Genomic DNA, 24,472 nt, shown 5'->3' with positions numbered 1-24,472 from the left:
TTAGCACATTCAATCAAAACATCATATTTGTCATCATGAGTTCTAATGGCTGATCACAGATGGTTAAAGAAATGCGTGGCTTTCTAAGAAATTCTTATCCAGAAGGGACAAACTTTTGGCAGCAATATATCTAATGGGTATAACTAATGAAATCCAGTCATCTTTTCTGACATGTCTGTTTTAATGAATTCTTGCATTCTTCGTACAAGGAGAGTAATATATTTCCAGAAGGAATAACAGAGAAACAACACAAAGCAGTTTCCTAGGAAAAGTTGTCCTAGAACTCTTGCATTTCATAAGAAATACAGGTAACTATGACAGGCAGACTGAGAGGCTGGGGCTACATGGTGGTTTTGGATAGAGATGAGTGAATTTGTTTTGATTTTGGCCCCGAATTTTGACATATTCGGGCCATATTCGGACACTATTCGTACCAAATGTATGTTCGGTAATATTCGGTAATTTTTACTCCCATTGACTCTAATGACGTTCGGCTGTTTTAGACGAATTTTGCAAAAATAATATTCGAGTCCGATCGTATTCGGAACTGAATCCGAACAAATTCGCTCATCTCTAGTTTTGGATTCAACACATCATGTGGCCAAAGTTCTCTGTATGCCACTGATACATTGCAACATCATGGAAGTGAACGGGATCTCATTGCAACCTGCAAGGTCTCACGACAATCAGTTTGCAAAAATTCTGAACCATTTAGGGATCTTCTTCTATTTGTTTGTTGCTGTCACGGTACCTGTAGGTACTTTCTTTATGCCATGGCATACATCAGTCTTTAGCCGCATGACTTGTGTCGAGACTAAAGTCAACATATAGTCCGATCCTTAAGTCTTATGGGCTTTTGCTAAGTTTGAGATTTCAGGGTGCCCGGATCAGAAGCAATAGTGTGGCATGCGTCTATGGACTGGGTGGAAACACCAAACGCAGTTTTGCTGTCACTTGCCACCATTTTACAATTTAGTTTTGCAAGTCACAAATCATGGCCTGCGAGCAAAAAATTACATTGCAAAAACATGGCTGTTTGCGGTAAGCTCATGGGCCATATTCCTGCTAAGTGTACACGGGCAACCTCAGGCCCATGAGAGCAATTACGCAAATTAAAATCCTCGCTCATTCGTTGCTCTATATTAGTGGACAGTCTGTCCAGTTTGATTTAATGTGTCCTGGATGAGTGATCTGTAAGTTGTCTTCTGAGAAGGATGCTGAATGGCCAGACATCATACAAGGTTTGTAATCTGCTGAACACTGAAGACGATTACACTACAGAACAATTAGTAACTGTCAATGCCGGTTACGTAATAGCGATTGGAAGTGAATGAATATGGCTTATGTAGTGTCGCCTTTGGCCCTCGAGAGTCCATCACACAACAAGGGAGAATGCGAAGGAATGAAGTAATCCGTCAGAGATTTACAATGAAACTGTGCGGTGAAAATGACTGCACTAAACTGACAGGTAATAGGTGGGCTGGGGAAAATAATAATTTACCTGGGTAGCACACAGCACACATTACTTGAGGATTATACTGGTCCATCACGTAGGTAAAACCTGAACATTCAATTATTAAATCAATTCACAATATCCCAGGCTATAAGCTGTTGTAACTGTGACAAACCAAACCCGTTGTTACTCACTCTCCCCAGGCCTGCCACTATCTCAGTTGTCGACGTGACGTCGGTGCTGCAGTAAAAAAAAAAACAAGGGGCAGAAGAGCTGGCATTGCACCCGAAGGACATGTAATACTCAGCTGGTGTCCGTGTAACCACTGCAGCTTCTAGGTCAAATTTTTCTGTAAGGGAATAACCCCCTTTAAAGGGTTATGTCAGTTCATCTTACTAAGATATCCAGGTATTAAACCTTTAATCTTATTAAAAAGGTTTTAAAATAACCTCCATCATGTAGAAGAGCAGATGTTTTTATTGGTACTATTTTGAGGTATATGCAGTTTTTTGAGAGCTATTCAGCTGTTTTGGAGGCAAGAACTGCAATTTTTGGCACATATACTGTATATACTGCTCAAAAAATAAAGGGAACACTGTTCCATTTGCAACAGGCTGTTTGAGTTCCCTTTATTTCTTTGAGCAGTATATATATATATACAGTGCAAAGTAATGGCACTAAACCCAGCAAGCATACCTTAGTGAGTCCACAGAAGGCAGGCGGCACATTGCTTCCCAGATGGAGATGCGGCATCTCAGACGGGCAGTGTCATGAAGAATCCAAAAGAAGTAGTGAAGAGATGGCACTCTGATCCTGTAAAAAATCTTATTTATTTCATAAAGATTAAAAACATGGATGCGGGTGATCCGATTCATTTGTGGATGACGGCTATTTTGCGTTCTTCTTACACTTCAAGAGACCCACCTGGTCGCAAAGTGCCATCTCTTAGCTACTTCTTTTGGATATGTATATTTACAAAATTCACTGCAAATAGGTGAACAAAGATGACAGGATTAAGGACCTTTATCAGGCTTCAGGCTAAGATGAGGACGTCAGCACGCAGCGATCTCTTTACAAAATGCCTATTCCTCTGTTTAACCACATGTGGTCGCTGTGATCTAATAAACAACTGATGTCTGCTGTGGATCAATTCTTGTGTTGTTTGATCATCTTGACCATTGACAGAGCAGGAAATGCCTGTCAATCTAATCACTGGCTGCAGCACTGACCAACCTCACCCAGTGATTGCCCAAGTGGGCATTTCTAGCCATTTCTGGTGTTGAGTCACAACCTGGAAACACAGACCAGCAACAACCAATAAAGCAACGGAATGGGAGCTGCAGAGGATCATTGACGGTATCTCTTGTTTTATTTTTTTTAGCAGTATGAAGCATTGAAGAAATAATTTATATTCCCTGGATAACCATATTCAAATTGCTTTTTACATTGTATTCATTGAACAGTACTACAGTATGTCCTCTGGCAAAAACAACTGTTTGCTTAAGGTCTTGGGAGATTGAGCTGCCAAATGACAGCCCTTTTAATATGTGTCAGTGTTCGTTCATATATAATTTAATATTTTCTCTCAAATAATTTCCAATATTATATATATAATTTGTAATCTATTAGTGGGTTATCACAACTTATTACATTATGTCTCCTACGTACTTTAGCACATTCAATTTACCAAAGTAATTTAATGAGATGAGAGAAAATAGAAACTCCCGCACAATGAGACATAAAAAGCTCATCAAGTTCATTAGCCTCCCCCAGTAGCATATATAATGTGGGGGCACCATGGCAAAAATCAAGATGGGTCCTTTCTATGGTGCCAGGTTTTGCCACAAAGAACAGAAGAGCCAAGTGTCTCTTTCTTGCAACCACTAGCAAAGTGGATTGTGCACCACTTCTGCCTTTTTCACCCACTCCTGGTTTTTGCTTGCAAATACTGATATACAATGCTGACCAAATACTGAACATGTGAACGCTGCCTTAGAACATTTTATTTCCTATTCTTCACCAAATCTGATGAACTCTTCTTATATATATTTTTGTTAAAATTAGAAATCTCAATTGGAGAGCTTCACAACTTTACTTCATATATTTTTGTGAGAAGAATCCCAAATTCCTTATGACAGGAAGATCGACAAGACACTTAGGATATGGGCAAGTGACAACTCTGTGTTTTTTCAGAAAAGATGACTCATGACGTCGTTTAGAACGGTTAAATACCATTTGTCCTGGCACTCGAGAACATTGCTATTGGCGACCCATGGGATTCTGCAAGGAACATGGCTTAATCTATGAAGCATCTTTATGTGTGTCCATTAAAAACTATTACCATCATCAACAAATCTCTAGACACCAAGTACTATAATTGAAGTGACTTAAGCTTTGAAGGTCTGGAAGTCTCAATTAAATATACTGTAATAATAATCATTACTATATAGGATCCCGCATGAGAGGACATCGTTTCTAAAGCCACCATGAAAGATTATACTGGTAGCTATTTATGTTATTTGTCATAAAATAATTGTGCAGATACTAGACTTATTTTTCAAAAGTTAAAAGAATGATAGTTTTCAGCTTTTCTCCCTGCCATCAAAGCAGTCGCAAAACATTGACAACTTGTATCTTCTGCACTTATCTGCTTTGCTGTGTAGACTGAGACAGGGGTTGCTTCACCATAACGAAAACCCATGAAATTTTATTCTTTTTTAAAAATTCCACGGCCTTAATAAACTGAATGTATATATAACCAAATATTTAACTAACACCACCTAAGATAGGTCGAAAAAGCAATATATACTAACCCAACAGGAAAGTTTAGTACAATGTACCCTCTCCATTAAAAACAGTAATTTTATTTCATCATATAAAAATCCTGTTGAAATGAGATCAAAACAAAATTTACAAAGCCTATCACTACCCAAACAAAAAAGAGTAAGACTAAGTGGACAGTGTGGGTTTTTTGAAAAAGACAATGCTATTACCAAAAATAGGACACTTTGAGTTCAAAAAATGGCTCACTTATTTATTGCACATATCAATTTTAAACATGCCCATAAAGACTGACCCTCAATCAGAGGTATGCTTCGCCAAGTAGTTATCCCGTAAACTGGGCCATATAAAATACTAATTGGCCAAGAGTTCCACTACCTGGAAAGATTGCTAGTCTAAAGCTTTCCCTCAAAATAATGGGCTTTTGCAATAAACTGCACATGAAATAAATAAACTCAAAGTATAAAGCCACTCAGTCAATAAATATCTAAGCACTAGATTATGGCCCGATGCTATCGCATCGGGAGGATGCGATAGCATCACACCTCCTGCCATGTTAACCCTCAACACACACACTCCACTCACCTTTCACCATCTCCGCTCACTCTTTCACTCCACATACGACCCCTTCTCTCACTCCGTCTCTCATACCTATGCCGTCATCGCCGCTGCTCCACGATCCCCGACATCTTCCGCCGGCGCCATCCTGGATGACATGTTCTTGCGGCGACACCATCTTGAGTATCATGAAATCCCGCGATACTCAAGATGGCGTCGCCGGAAGAACATGTCGCCGGCGTGGACGACATCGGGATCCAAAATGGCATCGGCGAAATCTCGCAAGTTTTCGCTGACGCCATTTTAGATCCTGATGTCATCCTCGCCGGCAACATGTTCTTGCGGCGACGCCATCTTGAGTATCGCGGGATTTCGCTGATCCAAAATAGCATCGCCGCAAGAATATGACGCCGGCGTGGAATGCCGTCGGGATCCAAAATGGCGTCGGCTAAATCTCGCGAGATTTCGCCGACACCATTTTGGATCCCGACGTCCTCCACGCTGGCGACATGTTCTTGCGGCGACGCCATCTTGTGGCGTGGAGGACGTCTGGATCCAGGATGGCGCCGGCGGAAGAAGATGTTGGGGATCGTGGATCAGCGGCGATGACAGCGTGAGTATGAGAGACGGAGTGAGAGAAAGGGTCGTATGTGGAGTGAAAGAGTGAGTGGACGTGAGTGGAGATGGTGAAAGGTGAGAGGAGTGTGTGTTGAGGAGGAGTGGTGTGTTGAGGGTTAACATGGAAAGAGGTGTGCGGTGACGTCACCGGTTACAACTGGACGGAAGTTGTTACAACCGGAAGCTGCTTAGGGCATTTATTATTATAGATGCTCAATGGCTCATAGTCCCCATTAAAAGTGGGGATACTATATCATAATTTGAAAGTCCACAATTAGCATAAAAGAAAACGCATGCCCAACTCAGACCATAATCGGTTACTTATCTTAATCCAGTCCCATTAGCATCGTCCCTACGCATTTCACCCCCTCCAGATATCAGGGCTCATCAGGGGACACAGATTAGGAGCAGTCCATTATGACATAGCTGCTGGATATGGATAGACTGAGACAGGGTAAGCAGAGGCTGGGTAATTACAGCTCTTATGGACTGTTCAAGCCATAGATAAGGCACATTAGCAACACTACCTCTGCAAGATGGGTTGTACCACATGACTTCCAATGTTAAAGGAAACCTGTCTGTCGATTCATGCTACCGAAATCATAGGCAGCATGAATCACAGCCTGACTGCACAATTGCAGGCAGGTATGTTTTACTCTGAAATTTTCTGGTGTTTCTGAGAAAACATAGGCACTGGTGGGGCATGGTGGAGTCAGATGCTCCTTATTCATGAGGATGTGCATGCCTCTTCATGAATCTGGAGCATCTGACAAGTGGTGTGTGCGGAGGCTGTGTGTGGGCTCATACTGTACATAGGAGGCTATGAGAAGGTTCATACTGTATGTAGGGTGCTGTGTGTGGGCTCATATGGTATTTAGGGAGGCTGTGTGTGAGCTCATACTGTATATAGGGGATGTCAGCATACTTAATTCTGCTCAATATTATGTGATACAATTAATATTAATATAAAATAATTATAATTTGTTAATATTAATATTGAGTAGAATTCATTTCAGCCTCTTGGTCCAAGAAGTCCAGAGGATTTTCTAAAATCTGCTATTTGATATAAATTTTATTCCACTGTTGGATTTGTAGGTTAGTGATGGGAAGGAATTGCCCATCCTGCTCTGGTTTAGGATCACTTCATCTCTTAAAGGGAATGGGAAACTCTGTAAATGAATTTTCTTGATATTGAAGTGTCAGGTCGACAATATTAACGTTGCAGCATACTGCTAGGATGCATTTTCATGCAATGGCCTATGAGTCCTTATCCATAGACAGATAGTTACTATAGCTAATCTGAGGTATACGACTTGTCTACTTTGGACACATCACATCACACGAAGACAGCAATCACAGGAGAAGGACATTATGGTCAGAAGAATAGAAGGCGCAAGGCGAAAAGGAAGACCAGCAACTCTATGACTTGATACTATCAAGATAAGTGGCGGAGAAGATCCTGGTGGACCTATCGATCAATCTTCGTACAGATCGTTCATCCAGCAAGTCGCCAAGGCTCGAGATCAAGCTGAATGCCGTTAAAATAAAAAATAAATCCTAAATCTCCTCATAGACATTGGATAACTGTTCAGAAACCCTGACAATTCTAGTATGTTCTATATGTATAAAGCAATTGCTTATGCCAGACCCCACGTAACAACTGCTCTTGGAAGAATCATGAAATTAACAAATTGGTCTTTTTTGTGTTCAAACATATTGCTTTTTTTATGATGTCTCTACATTTACTGACTTTTTTTAAGAATTAAAGTCTTGATTAACTTGTCTGAGATTTCCTTAACCCCTTAACCCCCAAAGGAGGTTTGCACGTTAATGACCGGGCCAATTTTTACAATTCTGACCACTGTCCCTTTATGAGGTCATAACTCTGGAATGCTTCCATGGATCCCAGTGATTCTGACATTATTTTCTCATAACATATTGTACTTCATGTTAGTGGTAAAATTTCTTTGATATATCTTGCATTTATTTGTGAAAAAAATGGAAATTTGGCAAAAATTTTGAAAATTTTGCAATTTTTCAACTTTGAATTTTTATGCCCTTAAATCACAGAGATACGGCACACAAAATACTTAATAAGTAACATTTCCCACATGTTTACTTTACATCAGCAGAATTTTGGGGACCACATCACATTTGAAGTCACTTTGAGGGGTCTATATGATAGAAAATACCCAAAAGTGACACCATTCTAAAAACTGTACCCCTGACGGTACTCAAAACCACATTCAAGAAGTTTATTAACCCTCCAGATGCTTAACAGGAATTTTTTGAATGTTTAAAAAAACTGAACATTTAACCTTTTTTCACAAAAAAATTAATACAAGTCCATTTTTTATTTTACAAAGGGTAACAAGAGAAATTGGACCCCAAAAGATATTGTGCAATTTGTCCTGAATACGCTGATACCCCATATGTGGGGGGAAAAATTGTTTCGGAGCATGGCAGAGCACGGAAGGGAAGGAGCGCCGTATGACTTTTTTAACGCAAAATTGGCTGGAATTGAGATCGGATGCAATTTCGGATTTTAAAATAATTTTTCAAGCTGGTGTTATAAAGTATTCTAATTTACTGAGATAACGTCTTTTGGGTTTTCATTGACTGTAGTCCATTATCATAAACATTAACAGAAATAAACATTTGAAATAGATCACTCTGTAATGACTCTATGTAATATATGAGTTTCACTTTTTGTATTGAAGAACTGAAATGCTTAACTTTTACATGATGTCCTAATTTCATGAGAAGCACCTGTATGATAGTTGGAAATTTTCATTGTATTCAGTGCTTTTGGCCAACTTTGCCCTAACGTGTATGGTTGCCATTCATTTTAAGTGCTAAATGGAGATGAATACTGCTCATTATTTACTGTACATCAATTTTCGGTTTTGCTATAAATAATTTTTTTAACCACTATGTGTCCTAAATTCAGCAGAAATTTGAAGTTTACAAACGACAAAAGATTTTTCTTTACAAGCCGTTTCTGAAGAAACACAAAATCTGACCCTTTCTGAATATTGGCTTTCTTTAGGCTCAATGGGACTAATCTACGAAGGCTGGAGATAGTTCTGTCACTTGTCCTGAATTTTAAGAGAGTAAATCCTATAATAGTAGAATGCTTCTGGTGTGATGTACCGCCTGATACATAATTATACACAAAAACACAAATATACTTTCTTTATCATCTCTCTAAGCAGATGGCTTCAAGAAAAAGTATGTTTATCTTTGTTTGCAAATATTTTCCCTGGGTGTTAATTTTTTGTCATGTTTCTCAGGTCCACATGTTCTGAAGGACTGAAATTCGCACCAGACGGGCTCACAGCCTTGCTTCCCTCAGATATTCACATACTCACAGACACCGATGGAAACAAACAGTTGGTCAGCATTGTACACAAGACAATCAACAACAAAAGTGCAATATTGCGAGCTAAGAAAACAAATTGTGGGATACTTATCCTGTAACTGTAATGGTCTATAAGGCAACTGAGATGCATTTTTTGCTGCGATTTTATGAAAAATGGTAAAAAATACAGCAATTTAACAGCATTTTTGGAAAGTTTTGAAACACAGTCTTAAACAACTTTTTGAGGCAAGAATTTCCTCTAAAAAAACAATGTACGTAATAACAACACAACCCTAAATATACAATTGTTTAGGGACAACAAGAGGATCCTTTGCAGAAAGTATTTTTAAAACCAATAAATTTTTAATTCATATTATCAAAAAAATTGTAATATAAAAATCCAAGCAGATAGAACAAAAAGTGACACGTTACTCTTAATGGCATGATGAGTATATCTTGTTTAGAGTCATCATCATGGGCTGAAAATGTATAATAGAGTGACCCAAGAAATCTAAGCCTGGCACTCCACACTTCAGGATACAAAGACAAGTAAATCAACGGCTTTAAATTGTAAAGTGCATGTGCATATATTAAAAAGCCATACATACATTGTTATAGCCTTTTTAATATATGCACAAGCACTTTATAAGTTAAAGCCGTTGATTTAAAAAGAATGGTTTTGTAAATTTTGTTGGAAAAATGAGAAATCGCTGGTCAACTTTTACCCCTTATAACGTCCTAACCAAAAAAAAATTTTGTTTCCAAAATTGTTCTGATTTAAAGTAGACATGTGGAAAATGTTATTTATTAACTATTTTGTGCAATATAACTCTCTGGATTTAAGGGCATAGAAATCAAAATTTTGAAAATTGCAAAATTTTCAACATTTTTGCCAAATTTTCATCTTTTTCATAAATAAATGCATCATAGCAAAGAAATTTTACCACTAACATGAAGTACAATATGTCACGAATAAACATTGTCATAATCAGTGGAATCTGTTGAAGCGTTCCAAAGTTATTACCACATAAACTGACAGTGGTCAGAATTGTAAAAGTTGGCTTGGTCAATAAGTACAAAATTGGCTTTGTCACTAAAGGGATAAAGTAAGATTGTCAGCACAGAATGACTGTTAAAACCAAGTACAGGCGCTCACTACACCCTTTGCAGGGGCTAATGTTGTGAGTTCATTCTCTGGTTCCCCTTCTGAACTCCCTCTGGTGGTGTCGGGGGTGGTGCGGCTGGTTTGATCGGTGGAGATCTGCCACCTGAGGATGGGGATGATGATTGGATCTCGGGATTCTCAGATTGGATTTAAGACAGCCGACGCCCTATTCAGTTGCTGGTGATTCCTTCTGGCTTGTCAGCTCTTGGTTTTCAGCTCTGTTCCAGTCATCTAAAGCTAAGTTTTTCTGCTAATGTTCACACTTGATTTTGTTGGTCTATTCAGTTTTTTGGTGTGGTCAGCCAGCCCCTACTGGGGGCTGAGCTGAATTTCCACTCTTATTTATCAGTATTTTGCCAATTGGCTTTTTGTCCCTTACCAGTTCGGTCTCTTTTTGCTCTGTCTCAGAATATTTCAGAGTGCTGATATAGTGGGAGAAGTCTAGTGACTTCAGGGTTAATTTTGCTATCAGAAGTGTTGGACATTATTTTTGTAAGGTTTTTTGCAGGTTGCAGACAGTATCTTTCCTTTCCTTTCCTTTCCAGTCTAGTTAGTTTGGGCCCCATAATTTGCTCAGCCTATTTTCCTGCCTGTGTTTGTACCTTCATCTTGTTTCACCATCAATACATGTGTGGGGGCTATCTATTCCTTTGGGATCTGCTCTGGGGCAGTTAGTTTTCTCTTTTCTTGCTTTAGGCTCATGTAGTTCTCTGGCCGTGACGAGGCGTCTAGGAACATCATAGGCATGCTCCACGGCTACTGCTAGTTGTGTGGTAAAATCAGGGTTCTGCAATCTGCATAGTTACCAACCTCTCTGGTTTTCTGGGGCTTAGCTTGTTTTGCTTTTTTCTCCTCGGTGACCCATTCATAACAGGCTAAACATTTAAGTGCACATTCCCACCTGCTTGTTTTCTATCCATCTCCAGTCCTGCCTCTTCTTGGATTGACAGCTCTGGTTTCATAGAGCCAGAAACGGGCAGAAGATTGATGGAAATAAGTAGGTTGGATGGTCCACTCTTCGTGTAGCCAAACATTTAAGTGCACCTTCCCACTTTCTTGGTTTCCATTTATCTCCACCCTTTTCTGGATCTATAAAGCCAGAGCTGTCAATCAAATAAGCGATGGGGTAAAACAAGTAGATGGGAAGTTGCACTTAAAGGGATTCTGCCAGCACCACCAAATGAATAAGTGCCGACACTCAGTGCTTCATAGGGGGATAAATCCACCTTCCCACCTGCTTGCTTTCCCTCTATCTCTACCTCTCCCTTATTTGATTGACAGCTCTGATTTCATAGAGCCAGAGAAGGACAGAGATAGTTGGAAATGAAGCAGGTGGGAAGGTATATAAATGATAGGCCCCGCTATGAAGCTCCGAGCGCCTGCCTGTATTTGGTTTGGATAGTCATTCTGTGCTGACAGACCCCATTTAAAAATGTAAAGATCCAGAAATATCAATCTAATGTCTACAGGGGTTTAAACTAACTGGATTACCTTGCAGTTATTTTTGTGCTCAAATGTTACAGCTTTAAAAATGGCTGGTCCAATAAAATTGTTCTTCACAGTTGCTAATAAATAATTTTTTGGCTTGATGAGATTGCTGCACAGTCATACAAAAGTGATTAGCAACAACGGCCGTGACCGGTGACTTCTCCACAATTTTGAGAAAATTTAAAGTTGTCACTTTTTTTTTACTGAAACAACAATCAATATTTTTCGCTAAGAGCCATCAAAGGAGCAAGATGGCCTCCAAACTTCAATCCTGGACCATGTATGTCTAGTTATTAGCTATTATGAGGAATGTATGGCAAAATGATTTGTTATAGGCACTGTTCACACAGAAGTTATTGTTAGCCATAATACAAAACAGCAAACTCCTTACCTTGATAATAGAAGCGGAAGGTACCCAAGCTTGATGGCTGTAAGCTCTGAAAACGCACCATGACTTGGTTGGTTGGACTTCGGATCACTTGACCCCTCATTAGAAAAGATTCATTGGCCAGGATGACAGGCTCCACACCTTCTAGGCTCTCCACTGTTACGGACTCACCTTCCAACAGACTGATGTTTTGCACCTGTAAGAAAAGTTCATATTATAACCATCTGTGTATTAAAAACTGCTTTCAGGTGTCTTGTACAGGAATGGTCTTTTGATACTAAAAAAACCAAAAAATAAATATCATTGCACCATTATCAAGCTAAGAAAGAGCAAAGAAAATATCATTGACATTGGATGAAAAACTTCAGTCAATCCTCTTTGGTTAGAGAGGTGTACCACATCTGGCACAATGTGTACATAAAAAATAAAATACATCAAACATAAGACGACTGGTAAAGATATTCCGTTTCCAACTTGTTCTTGAGTTTATAGTAAGAGAAGTGTATTCCAAAGAGCACTGTGCTTGTTGAGAAGAACACTGTTTAGGATTAGCACTACATAATATTTCCTAGTAAATTACCGCACTCCATAAAAATAAATAAAACAACAAAATTAAAAATTAGCCATATTTTTCATATACGAAGTTTCTGCAAGACAACTCCATTTAATGGAAACCTTTCATGTAAAATAACGCCATTAACCTGCAGATATGGGGTTAATCTGCAGGTTAATAGGGTTCTGAACCTGTCCGCTGGCGGCACTGAGAGCCCCGCTGCCGGGAGGAAATGAACTTTATTCCTCCTGGCAGTGTTCGGCTTCCAGTCATAGGGGCAGTGCCAGTACGGTTTCTGTCACCTCTGAGGGCGTCTGACAGTCGGTGTGGGAATCGCAGTTACAGCCATCACTCTCTATACACAGAGCAGTGACTGATCCCGCACTGGCGCCACCGTGACTAAACCCGCGACAGCACCACCCCCATGACTGGAAGCTGAATGCTGCCAGGGAGAATAGAGTTAATTTCCTTCCGTCAGCGGGGCTCTCAGTGACGTCACAATGCGGTGTCAGAACGATATTGACCTGCATAATAACCCCATATCTGCAGGTTAATAACATTATTTTACATGACATGTTCCCTTTAAAGATAAACATGGGCTGAAAATCCATCTGCAGACACTAGGCAAAATGTACTAAGCAGACAGAGATATTTTTATGGGAATATATTCAATAAAACTAGTAGTTTATTAATAAATTATTTTTGCTTATTGTTAGCCTTGGAGTCCAGTAGGTGATCCTACCCTGTGATTTGTAAGGCTGTCAATCACTAAGTATGATCATTCATTTGTATATCATACTCATTATCTTCATTTACTCTTTAACCCACTGCTCGCAAATTTGGCTATATTTTTAATGTGACCAGTTCCCTTTAACACGGAGTTTGAAGCCATCTACTTGCCGCAAGAGTCTATTTCTTATGGCTTAATTCAGAAATAACCCAATAATCCATTGATTGTTAATAAGTCGATGTGTAAAATAACAGTTTTAATGTAACATTAAAATGTATTTATGTTAATACTCAGTATAGATGGAGATTGTTACAACCATTTCTTCTACTGGGCTTCAAGTGAATCTGTTACCAGGTTTTTGCTATCCCATCTGAGGTCAGCATGATGTAAGGGCAGAAACCTTGATTCCATTGAAGTAGAAATTAATGAGCTGCTTGCTGTACTTTAAGGCCCCGTCTCACTAAGCGACATACCAGCGATCCCGACACCGATATGAAGGTGTCAGGATCGCTAGTAAGTCGCTATGTGATCGCTGGTGAGATGTCACACAGACAGCTTCACCAGCGATCAGCACAGCGATGCCGAGCGCCCGGCATCGCTGGCCATCCTGTAAAAAATAGAATCAAAATAAAAAATATAGTTATTCTCACCTTCCGAAGTCCCGCGCAGGCATCCTGCCTCTCTCCACGCTCCGGTCCCAGTGATCCTTTGCACGAATGACCGCGAGATGTCACGGTCTCGCGGGATGACAAAGTCTCGCGGTCATTCGTGCAAAGGAGCACTGGGACCGGAGCGTGGAGAGAGGCAGGATGCCTGCGCGGGACTTCGGAAGGTGAGAATAACTATATTTATTATTTTTTTTATTATTTTTTTACACCTGATCGCTGGTCTCCCGCTGTCACACACAGCGATGCGTGCTGGCCAGCGGGAGACCAGCGACCAAAGAAATGTCCAGAGATTTCTTGCAGCGATCAGCGATACCGGCAGGGGGGTCGCTCGCTGATCGCTGTCACACACAGCAATCTCGCTGGTGAGATCGCTGTTACGTCACAAAAGTTGTGACTCAGCAGCGATCTCGCTACCGAGATTGCTTAGTGAGACGGGGCCTTTAGATAAAATAATCATTGTTTTATCAGCAGATTATCACTAGAGGTCTAGTAAACTTGCTGCCATGTAGTCCTCAATATTAATGAGTTCTGTATAACTCCACTCCCACCACTGGTGGGCAGCTTTCTGCCTACGCACTGTGTACACCGAAATCAGCCAATCAGTGGTGTGGGCGGGGTTATACAGTATTCAGCATTTAGAGAACTGGTAGATCTGCAGCAGATAAAACAGTAATTTTATCAACACTGCAGCAAACAGCCTAGGAAGTGACACATCACTGGAGTCAGGGTCGCTGCCCGTACATCATAATGCTTTCACATAAGGTAGAAAAAATCTAGTGACAGATTCCTTTCAACATAGCCCAGCCTGGCACTGTTTGCCAAGCAGAACCATAGTTACCTTAGTAGTTCACATGCTCAGTATTTGGTCAGTAGTATTTTACATCAGTATTTATAAGCCAAAATCAGGAGGGGAACAAGAAGAGGAAAAGTATAATAGAAACCCGTCACCACTTCTGTATTTATCACCCACTCCTGGTTTTGGCTTACAAATACTGCTGTAAAATACTGACCGAATACTGATAGCTCATGTTCACACTAACAGGAGTAAATGTAAGATGTCATAGAAACGTGTACATCATGGACTTGTTATTACAGGTGTTTTTTTTTTATAACCGAGAAATAAGTAGAATCATAGGATCGTAGAGTTGGAAGGGACCTCCTGGGCCATCTGGTCCAACCCCCTGCTCAAAGCAGGATTCGCTAAATCATCCCAGACAGATGTCTGTCCAGCCTCTGTTTGAAGACTTCTATTGAAGGAGCACTCACCACCTCTCGTGGCAGCCTGTTCCACTCATTGATCACCCTCACTGTCAAAAAGTTTTTTCTAATATCTAAGTTTAGACGTGCAGTGAATATAAGCCGCTATCCTGCTCCAAATTCCCGCAGAGTGAATCCCAATATTACGTGGGCTGATCCAACACTCATAAGAATGCAGAACACAATTTACTCGCAATTAGGGACGATAGCGATGCAACAAGCATGAGACTCTGATATCATCAAACTGCCGGTCTGTAATATTAATTGTATCCCTAACCCATAACATAAATTAAATGTAATAATCGTCTGCTTATATTTGTAGAAGCAGAAGAAATTTAATCACCGCGCTCGCTGGCGTTCTTAATTTTCAGATCAGGATTTTGCAGTTACAGGTACGCAGCTACTAAATTTCCTGAATGCAAATGGAAATATGTTTTGGCTGAAGATAAATCTTTTGACTCTTTTTCTTTTTTTTTTTTGGCTTGAAACATTATGTGCAATTGTTTGAATTTAGGATGAGCAAAACCAGCGGGAATTGATTCTGTAAGAAAATGAAGTGAACTGGTAACCTTAGTGAGCCGTGCACACCGCTGCTGTTCATGCTGAATATTCAGGCTGTTGCTGTCATTTAATCCTCTAATTCATCATATCTTGATCCGTGCTAGATACATGGATACAGCATTCAAGTGGATTCAGTCAATAGGGGAGATTTACTAAGAAAACATCTTTACAAATTCAGGCGCAAATTTCTCCAAAAAAGGTGAAGTATGTCTTGCACTAAAGGCAGGGGCCGGAGCGAGCCGCACAACCCCCCCACAGCGGCTAAGTGGAGGCCCTTCATGACAGTGGGTTGGAGGGAAGGGGTTAATGATCCCAGGGGGTGGAGGAGGTGGATAAAGGGGGGTATATTAGGAGGCTTAAGGGGCGGTTACTTTTAGTTCCTGCGCTGGAGCCAAGAGGGATTGTCCCGCCCACCCGCCCTAATTTTTGTGCAGGATTGGTGTCCGGGGGGTATGTTTTTCAATGTCACGGGTCATGGTGGCCGGTTGGTGTTTGGGGGGAGGGGGTCCTTGAAGTTGGTGCTAAATTGGTTTTGGGGGATCTGTGGTAATATGGATTCCTCAATGTTATTATCCGTGGTTTGGGTCTGGTGATTTGGGGGGACTTCCGGCAGTGGTTGGTCGGATCCCCAGGGATTAAGTGGACAGTGCAACCCCGATGGGGTTTTGGTGCTTCCGAGCCAGTGGGGTAACGGCTGGGAGTAATTTATGGTATGTGTTTGTCCACAAAAAAGTATTCTTTACGTTTTGGTCACCAGATTTGAGAGCTTCAAGGACCCTCCCAAGGTTGCGTTTATATTTACAAATGTTGTACGTTACTTAAATAAAATGCTGCTGTGGCCGCTATATTCCATTCTGGTTTCCTGGTGTTATTTGGGGCTCAGGTGGGTGGGGAGCGGACTTGGGATCAGTGGTTGGAAGAGGCAACTCAGCTGCACATCGCCAACTCCAATGTCATGGTATTATTACTTTTTACGCCTATCTTATGGTATTAAACACTGTCTTGAAGAAAATAATAACTAAAGTGGCAAAATATGCTTAATGGGGTGTACTTTTTTTGCCTAAAGTGTCAATGTTAATTATCCAAGTCTAAAATGTCAGATCAGGAAAAGAAAGGTGTCTTAAATAGAGATGAGCGAATTTGTTCAGATTTTGGCCCTAAATCTGATTTTGACATATTCGGGCCATATTCGGACACTATTTGTACTGAATGTATGTCTTATAATTAGTGTTGAGCATTCCGATACCGCAAGTATTGGGTATCGTCCGATATTAGCTGTATCGGAATTCCGATACTTAGTTTCGATACTTTTTTCATATCGAATACCGGAATCGGAAGTTCCCATAATGCTAGGAGCCCGCTCGATTTGATTCAGCCAATGGGGATCCTCAGAAGTGTGGGCATATCCTGTTAGGCATGTAGGCATGTTAACTACTGGCATGGCTGTGATTGGCTGCTGAAATGATGTCATGATGCACTATAAAAAGCGCTGCAGCCGCCATTTCTGGTCACTCTGCTGTGAATTCAGTTAGGGACAGGCTGCTGTTGAAGACTGTGAGGGACAGTTAGAAATAGCGTTTCTAAAAACAATATTGTGCTTTATCCAGGCTACATAAACCACCACTGTAGCTTGCTTTTCCCTAGCAGCGCTGTTTTCACAGCTGTCTGCAAGGGCTGTGTGAGTGCAGACCCACGCTGTGTAGTGTGTCCTGCAGGCACGTCTGCTTGTAGGCCGGCCAGCGTGTGTCTCTGCGTCATACACATTTTTCTTTTATTGCTGCTTTTTTTTTCTTCTGTATAGTGTGCTTCCATACGTATCCATATACGTTGGTTGCAAACACTAAAGGAGTGGACAGCGGAGCCTTTCAGCAGCCTTTCAGTGCTATAGCCCATTTCTCTGCACTGTTTTTGGCTGTCTGATAGGTCTCTCTGTGTGTGAGTGCAGCTCACGTTGCAGTGTGTTCTACAGCCACCGCTAGCTGTAGTCCGCTCAGCGTGCGTCACTGCCTCATACATAGTCCTTTTTTTGCAACAAATTTAGCCAGATTTTTGCTCCTATATTAGTGTGCTTCCAACCGCATCCATTGTCATTGGTTGGTTGCAAACACTATATAGGATTAGATAGAGGAGCCTTTTTGCTGGCTTGTGCCCTTCAGGGCCAGCCAGGCTAGTATCACCCTATTTTTTGGAGCCTCATCAATTGCATTGTAGGTTAGCTTCCTGCATTGTAATCACTCCAAAAAGTTTGTGATACTATAGCTTTCAAACTTTGGTCACATCCTTTCCTTTCCTTTCCCCCCACCCAAAAAAAAAAGGAAATAAAGTTCACCAAACACTCCACTTTACAGTTGTCTAGGCCACATTAGATCATATTAAAGTGTAGTACACACACTCTTAGCCAAATTAGTGTTTCTTATACTGGTTAGCAGGTGTTCAGGAATAAGAACACTAAGCCACCCCTTTTTTACTTTTCTGCCTATCTTTATCAGTCTACCAAGATGAAGAAGGCAGGGAGTAAGGCACGTGGTCGTGGCCGTGGAGTTTCAGCAGGGAGAGGACGGGGGGATTCAGCAGGGAGAGGACGTGGGGATTCGGTATCTGCTGTGGCCACCAGTGACCCGGCATCCCCCACTTTTACCAGGCAACAGTCCTTCATGCGCAGCTTTGTAGGACCTCGCCGTACCCCACTGCTGCGTGACGAACAAATTGAAGCCGTTGTCGGATGGATGGCAGCTAACGCATCCACTTCAATGACTTCTGCATCCTCCCAAGGCCAGAGCACTGAAGAGCAACCATCTGTCTCTTCACCACCTGCCAAATTACCCAGGCAGTCTGAGAGCCCTGGACAGGAGCCATCTCAATCTTTACTTCTGTTCTCAGAATCTGTTGGCTTGGAAAGAGGTGGCCAGCCAAGCAGCATTCTAGAGCGTGAAGAAGAGGGAGTATGCAGTGATGCGCAACTGCTTTGTCCCTCTGAATCTGAAGAGGCGGGTGGGCCAGTGCCTATGGTCAGCACACCACAGTATGCATCAGATGATGATGAGACTCAGTTGCCAATTTCTGGTGCGTATGGTGCTGGCGAGACAACCCAGGACCAGCCGGTGCTTGAAGAGGGGAGTGGAGATGATGAGGTCCTTGACCCATCATGGCGTCAGCCACAGGTAGGTGGTGGGAGCAGCTCTGAGGAAGAGATTCCCCGAACGGCCAAAAGAGGAGGGAGAGGGCGGGGGCAGACTTGGTTGCCTGTAGCCTCCACTTTGGCACCCGTGAGGAGCAATCCTCTTCCAAAACACAAAACGGGCGCTCCCAGGACTTGCAGTGCGTGGTCTTTTTTTGACACAGTTGCAGATGACATTTGCTTTGTCAAATGCAAGCTGTGTCATCAGAAAGTGAAACGAGGCAAAAATGTGACCAACCTCAATACCACAAATATGTGGAAACATGTGCGTACCAAGCACGAGGTGGAGTTACACAGACACACTGAAGATGTAGGCCAACCTTCAGCAGCACCTACCACCTCTTCAGCTCGTGTTGGGGCCTCTTCCTCCAGCTCACACACAGCTGGTTCGGCTTCCTCACTGGAACGCCATGGAAGAACCACTGCCACTGTTGTCCAGAGACCCAGTGAAATTCCACGCACTGAACCACGTTCGCAGTCATCAGCACCCTCCCAGGCCACTCACCAGCAATCGGTAGCACAGGCATGGGAGAAAAAGCCGCCATACTCGGCAAACCATCCCCGAGCACTGGCTCTGAATGCCGGCATTGCCAAACTACTGGCCCTTGAGATGCTGTCATTCAGGCTGGTGGAGACTGACACATTCCGGAACTTTATGTCATTGGCAGTTCCACAATACAATGTGCCCAGCCGCTTTTATTTCAGCAGGCAAGCTGTCCCTGCCCTGCAAAAGCATGTGGAGGGAAAAATTAAAAATGCGCTACTAAATGCCGTCAGTAGCAAGGTCCACCTGACCACCGATGCGTGGACCAGTAGCCATGGACAGGGACGATACCTTTCCCTCACTGCCCATTGGGTCAATGTTGTGGAGCCGTGTACAGATCTGGAGAGTGGCTCTGTACGTATTCTGCCAACTCCAAGGATTGCAGGAATGCAGTCTGTACATATTGAGTCCTCCTCCTACTCTAGTTCCTCGGAATCAGCACTGTGTGAGCCTGTTAGGCCAGATATGAGCACAGGTGTGGCCAAACGTCAACAGGCCGTCCTTAAATTAATTTCTTTGGGGAATCGGAGCCACACAGCACAGGAGCTCTGGAATGCCATCAAGCAGGAGAGCGATGTGTGGTTTGTGCCAGCGAATCTCCAGCCAGGTTTGGTAGTGAGTGACAATGGCCGAAATCTAGTGGCAGCTCTGGGCCTAGGCAACCTCACTCACATACCATGTCTGGCACACGTGCTCAATTTGGTCGTGCAGAGCTTTCTGAGGGACTATCCGGATCTTGATGCACTGCTGCACAAGGTTCGCCTAGAGTGTGCTCACTTGCGGCGTTCCAGCATGGCAAGATCGCGCATTGCATCTCTGCAATGCCGATTCCGCCTGCCAGAACATCGCATCATATGTGACCTCCCCACCAGGTGGAATTCAACGTTACATATGTTGGAGCGGTTGTGTGAGCAGCAGGCAGCAGTAATGGAGTACCAGCTGCATCAGGCGCAAACAAGTCGCACTGTGCGCCGGACACACTTCACCACCACTGAGTGGGCCACTATGAGGGACATCTGCCAAGTTTTGTGTGCCTTCGATGACTCCACGCGGATGGCCAGTGCAGATGATGCACTAACCAGCATGACTGTCCCCCTCATCTGTCTGCTTCAAAAAACCTTACAAGCACTAAGTGAGGAGGTTTTTGAAGAGGTCGAGGATGAGCAGTCAGAAATGCCATCTGTTTCTGGCAAGTCTGCGCAACGTGCTTCCACACAAAGGCCCAGGCAGGGGACACTTAGTGAGGAGGATGACGAGGAGTCAATGGAGGAGGAGGAACACATCTCTCCAGAGGAGGGAGGTACACAAGGCTCTAGTAGTCAGTGTGTACAGCGAGGGTGGGGTGATGCTGAGCAGGCAGAGATGCTGCCTCAAGCTGGGGACAGCGTTTCCGGTCCAGTTGGCAGTCTGCAGCACATGGTTGATTTCATGCTGCAGTGCTTGTTAAATGACCGCCGCATCGCCAACATTCTCCACACGGCTGATTATTGGGTGTACACCCTCCTAGATTCTCGCTACCGGGACAACTTACAAAGCCTCATACCGCAGTTGAACCGGGAGCGAAAAATGCGGGAGTACCAAGAAACACTTGTGCAGGCCATCATGTTCTCCATTCCCCCCACAAGTGTTGCTGGTAGTGCTTTTCAAAGCAGCCATGTGGGTAGAGGCAGTGGAGGAAGCTCTGCACAAAGAGGTAGCAGAGGCAGTGCCGCAGGACAAGGCAAGGCCAGTATGGCCCAAATGTGGAAAAGTTTTGTGGGACCGCCACAAACGGCAACACCATCACAGACGGCTCCAGTCAGCAGGAGGCAACGTTTCCGTCAGATGGTGACAGACTACTTGTCGTGCCCTGTTAGTGTTCTCCCAGACGGCTCTTCCCCGTTCAAGAATTGGGTCTCTAAGCTGGATACATGGCCAGAGCTTAGCCAGTATGCATTGGAGGTGCTGGCTTGCCCTGCTGCCAGTGTATTATCGGAACGTGCCTTTAGTGCTGCAGGTGGTGTGGTAACAGACCGTCGCACGCGACTATCCGCCGATAATGTTGACCGGCTTACTTTTGTGAAAATGAACAAGGCCTGGATCTCACCTGAATTTGCCAGTCCTCTTCCAGAATAAATAATTGGCTGGCAACAGGATCCAGGTCTCCTGTTGTGTTCATGTTTCTATGACCTGAACTTTATTTCCTGGGCTACAGCAACGCCCGTTGTTGCTCAGAAGTGCTGTCCGCACAGACAAATCACTCGCTCATGTGTAAGTGGGGTTCGGTAACGTCAGCTGATCCCCTGCTGTGTGTACGGCAAACTCTCCTGCTGCCTACAACTTCTGACTACCTCTGATTTAATATGTTCTCTGATTTGCCCTCTGTCTCCACTCTGTTTTGAGTATTTCCTCCGGCCTACAACACCGCCTGTTTCTGCTCTCAAGTGCCGTCTGCACAATCCACACTTGATCCTGTGGTACCTGGGTCCTGTAACATCTGCTCATCTCCAGAGTTGAGCACGGCAATGTCTCCTGCTTTGTCTACATTCCCACTACTTGTAGTGGAAATGTGGACAGAGCAGGAGACATTGCCTGACTTACCTCTAGGGAGAAGCTGCTGTTACAGAACCCCAGTAACACAGGAACAAGTGTGGGCTGTGCAGACGGCATTTCAGAGCAGCAACTGGCGTGGTTGGAAGCCAGCGGAAATACTCGAAACAGAGTGGAGACAGAGGCCTAATTGGATTACGTTGACAGTTAGTAGTAGTCTAGAAACAATCGCAAACTGCCACCAAGTAGGCCTCGGCCTACTACCTCATTTTCCCTGGGCTCCGACACCGCCAGTTGGTGCTCGGAAGTGCTGTCCGCACAGACAAAACACTCGCTCATGTGTAAGTGGGGTTCGGTAACGTCAGCTGATCCCCTGCTGTGTGTACGGCAAACTCTCCTGCTGCCTACAACTTCTGACTACCTCTGATTTAATATGTTCTCTGATTTGCCCTCTGTCTCCACTCTGTTTTGAGTATTTCCTCCGGCCTACAACACCGCCTGTTTCTGCTCTCAAGTGCCGTCTGCACAATCCACACTTGATCCTGTGGTACCTGGGTCCTGTAACATCTGCTCATCTCCAGAGTTGAGCACGGCAATGTCTCCTGCTTTGTCTACATTCCCACTACTTGTAGTGGAAATGTGGACAGAGCAGGAGACATTGCCTGACTCACCTCTAGGGAGAAGCTGCTGTTACAGAACCCCAGTAACACAGGAACAAGTGTGGGATGTGCAGACGGCATTTCAGAGCAGCAACTGGCGTGGTTGGAAGCCAGCGGAAATACTCGAAACAGAGTGAAGACAGAGGCCTAATTGGAGTACGTTGACAGTTAGTAGTAGTCTAGAAACAATCGCAAACTGCCACCAAGTAGGCCTCGGCCTACTACCTGATTTTCCCTGGGCTCCGACACCGCCAGTTGGTGCTCAGAAGTGCTGTCCGCACAGACAAAACACTCGCTCATGTGTAAGTGAGGTTCGGTAACGTCAGCTGATCCCCTGCTGTGTGTATGGCAAAGTGTCCTGCTCCCTCCACAGTCAAACAACCTCAGATTTACACCTGGCTCGTAGTAGGCCTCGGCCTACTACCTCATTTTCCCTGGGCTCCGACAACGCCAGTTGGTGCTCGGAAGTGCTGTCCGCACAGACAAAACACTCGCTCATGTGTAAGTGGGGTTCGGTAACGTCAGCTGATCCCCTGCTGTGTGGAGGGCAAAGTGTCCTGCTCCCTCCAAAGTCAAAATACCTCAGCTTTACACCTGGCTCCTAGTAGGCCTCGGCCTGCACCCTGGTTCTCCCTGGGCTCCAACAACGCTAGTTGGTGCTCGGAAGTGCTGTCCACACAGAAAAACACACTCGTTCATGTGAAAGTGGGGGTCAGTAACGTCAGCTGCTCCCCTGCTGTGTGGAGGGCAAACTGCTGCTGCCTCCAAATTGTAACTACTTCAGATTTAAACATTCTCTGATTTGGCCTCTGTCTCCACTCTGTCTCTAGTATTTCCCCTGACCTCCAACACCGCCAGTTCCTGCTCACAGTCGCCATCCACGCATTCCACACGTGTTCCTGTGTTACTGGGGTTCTGTAACATCAGCAGATCCCCCAATATGTGTCCGCCACTGTCTCCTGCGCTGTCCACCTTCCCACTGCAAGCGGTGGGAAGGTGGACAGAGCAGGAGACAGTGGCAGACACAAATCAGGGGATCTGCTGACATTACAGAATCTCAGTAACACAGCAACACGTGTGGATTGGGCAGACGGCTACTGTACGCATAAACTGGCGGTGTTGGTAGTCACGTGAAATCCTGGAAACAGAGTGGAGACAGATGCCTAATTGGAGCACGTTGACAGTCTGTTGTAGCCTAAAAACACTGTTAAACTGCCACCAAGTAGGCCTCGGCCTGCACCCTGGTTCTCCCTGGGCTCCAACAACGCTAGTTGGTGCTCAGAAGTGCTGTCCACAAAGAAAAACACACTCGGTCATGTGAAAGTGGGGGTCAGTAACGTCAGCTGATCCCCTGCTGTGTGGAGGGCAAAGTGTCCTGCTCCCTCCAAAGTCAAAATACCTCTGCTTTACACCTCGCTCCTAGTAGGCCTCGGCCTGCACCATGATTGTCCCTGGGTTCCAACAATGCTAGTTGGTGCTCGGAAGTGCTGTCCACACAGAAAAACACACTCGTTCATGTGAAAGTGGGGGTCAGTAATGTCAGCTGCTCCCCTGCTGTGTGGAGGGCAAACTGCTGCTGCCTCCAAATTGTAACTACTTCAGATTTAAACATTCTCTGATTTGGCCTCTGTCTCCACTCTGTCTCTAGTATTTCCCCTGACCTCCAACACCGCCAGTTCCTGCTCACAGTTGCCGTCCACGCATTCCACACGTGTTCCTGTGTTACTGGGGTTCTGTTACATCAGCAGATCCCCCAATATGTGTCCGCCACTGTCTCCTGCGCTGTCCACCTTCCCACTGCAAGCGGTGGGAAAGTGGACAGAGCAGGAGACAGTGGCAGACACACATCAGGGGATCTGCTGACATTACAGAATCCCAGTAACACAGCAACACGTGTGGATTGGGCAGACGGCTACTGTACGCATAAACTGGCGGTGTTGGTAGTCACGTGAAATCCTGGAAACAGAGTGGAGACAGATGC

The 24,472-nt window shown here is 43.8% G+C and overlaps 1 protein-coding gene across 2 annotated transcripts in view; it reads right to left on the bottom strand.

Annotated features, from left to right (window-relative positions):
- Positions 1–24,472, bottom strand: part of SEZ6 (seizure related 6 homolog) — an 879,252-nt gene that overhangs the window by 171,794 nt on the left and 682,986 nt on the right. For both annotated transcript variants that reach the window (XM_073565484.1, XM_073565485.1), the window contains exon 4: positions 11,816–12,008. In XM_073565484.1, coding sequence (XP_073421585.1) covers positions 11,816–12,008 — 193 coding nt within the window. The remainder of the gene's footprint in view (positions 1–11,815; positions 12,009–24,472) is intronic.

The sequence above is a fragment of the Dendrobates tinctorius genome, unplaced genomic scaffold, assembly GCF_039654945.1.
Source record: "Dendrobates tinctorius isolate UK_male_01 unplaced genomic scaffold, ASM3965494v1 ptg000016l, whole genome shotgun sequence".
In the NCBI taxonomy this organism is placed as follows: Eukaryota; Metazoa; Chordata; class Amphibia; order Anura; family Dendrobatidae; genus Dendrobates; species Dendrobates tinctorius.
Note: the sequence above shows the minus strand (reverse complement) of the source record. Positions and strands in the feature narration are given on the sequence as shown.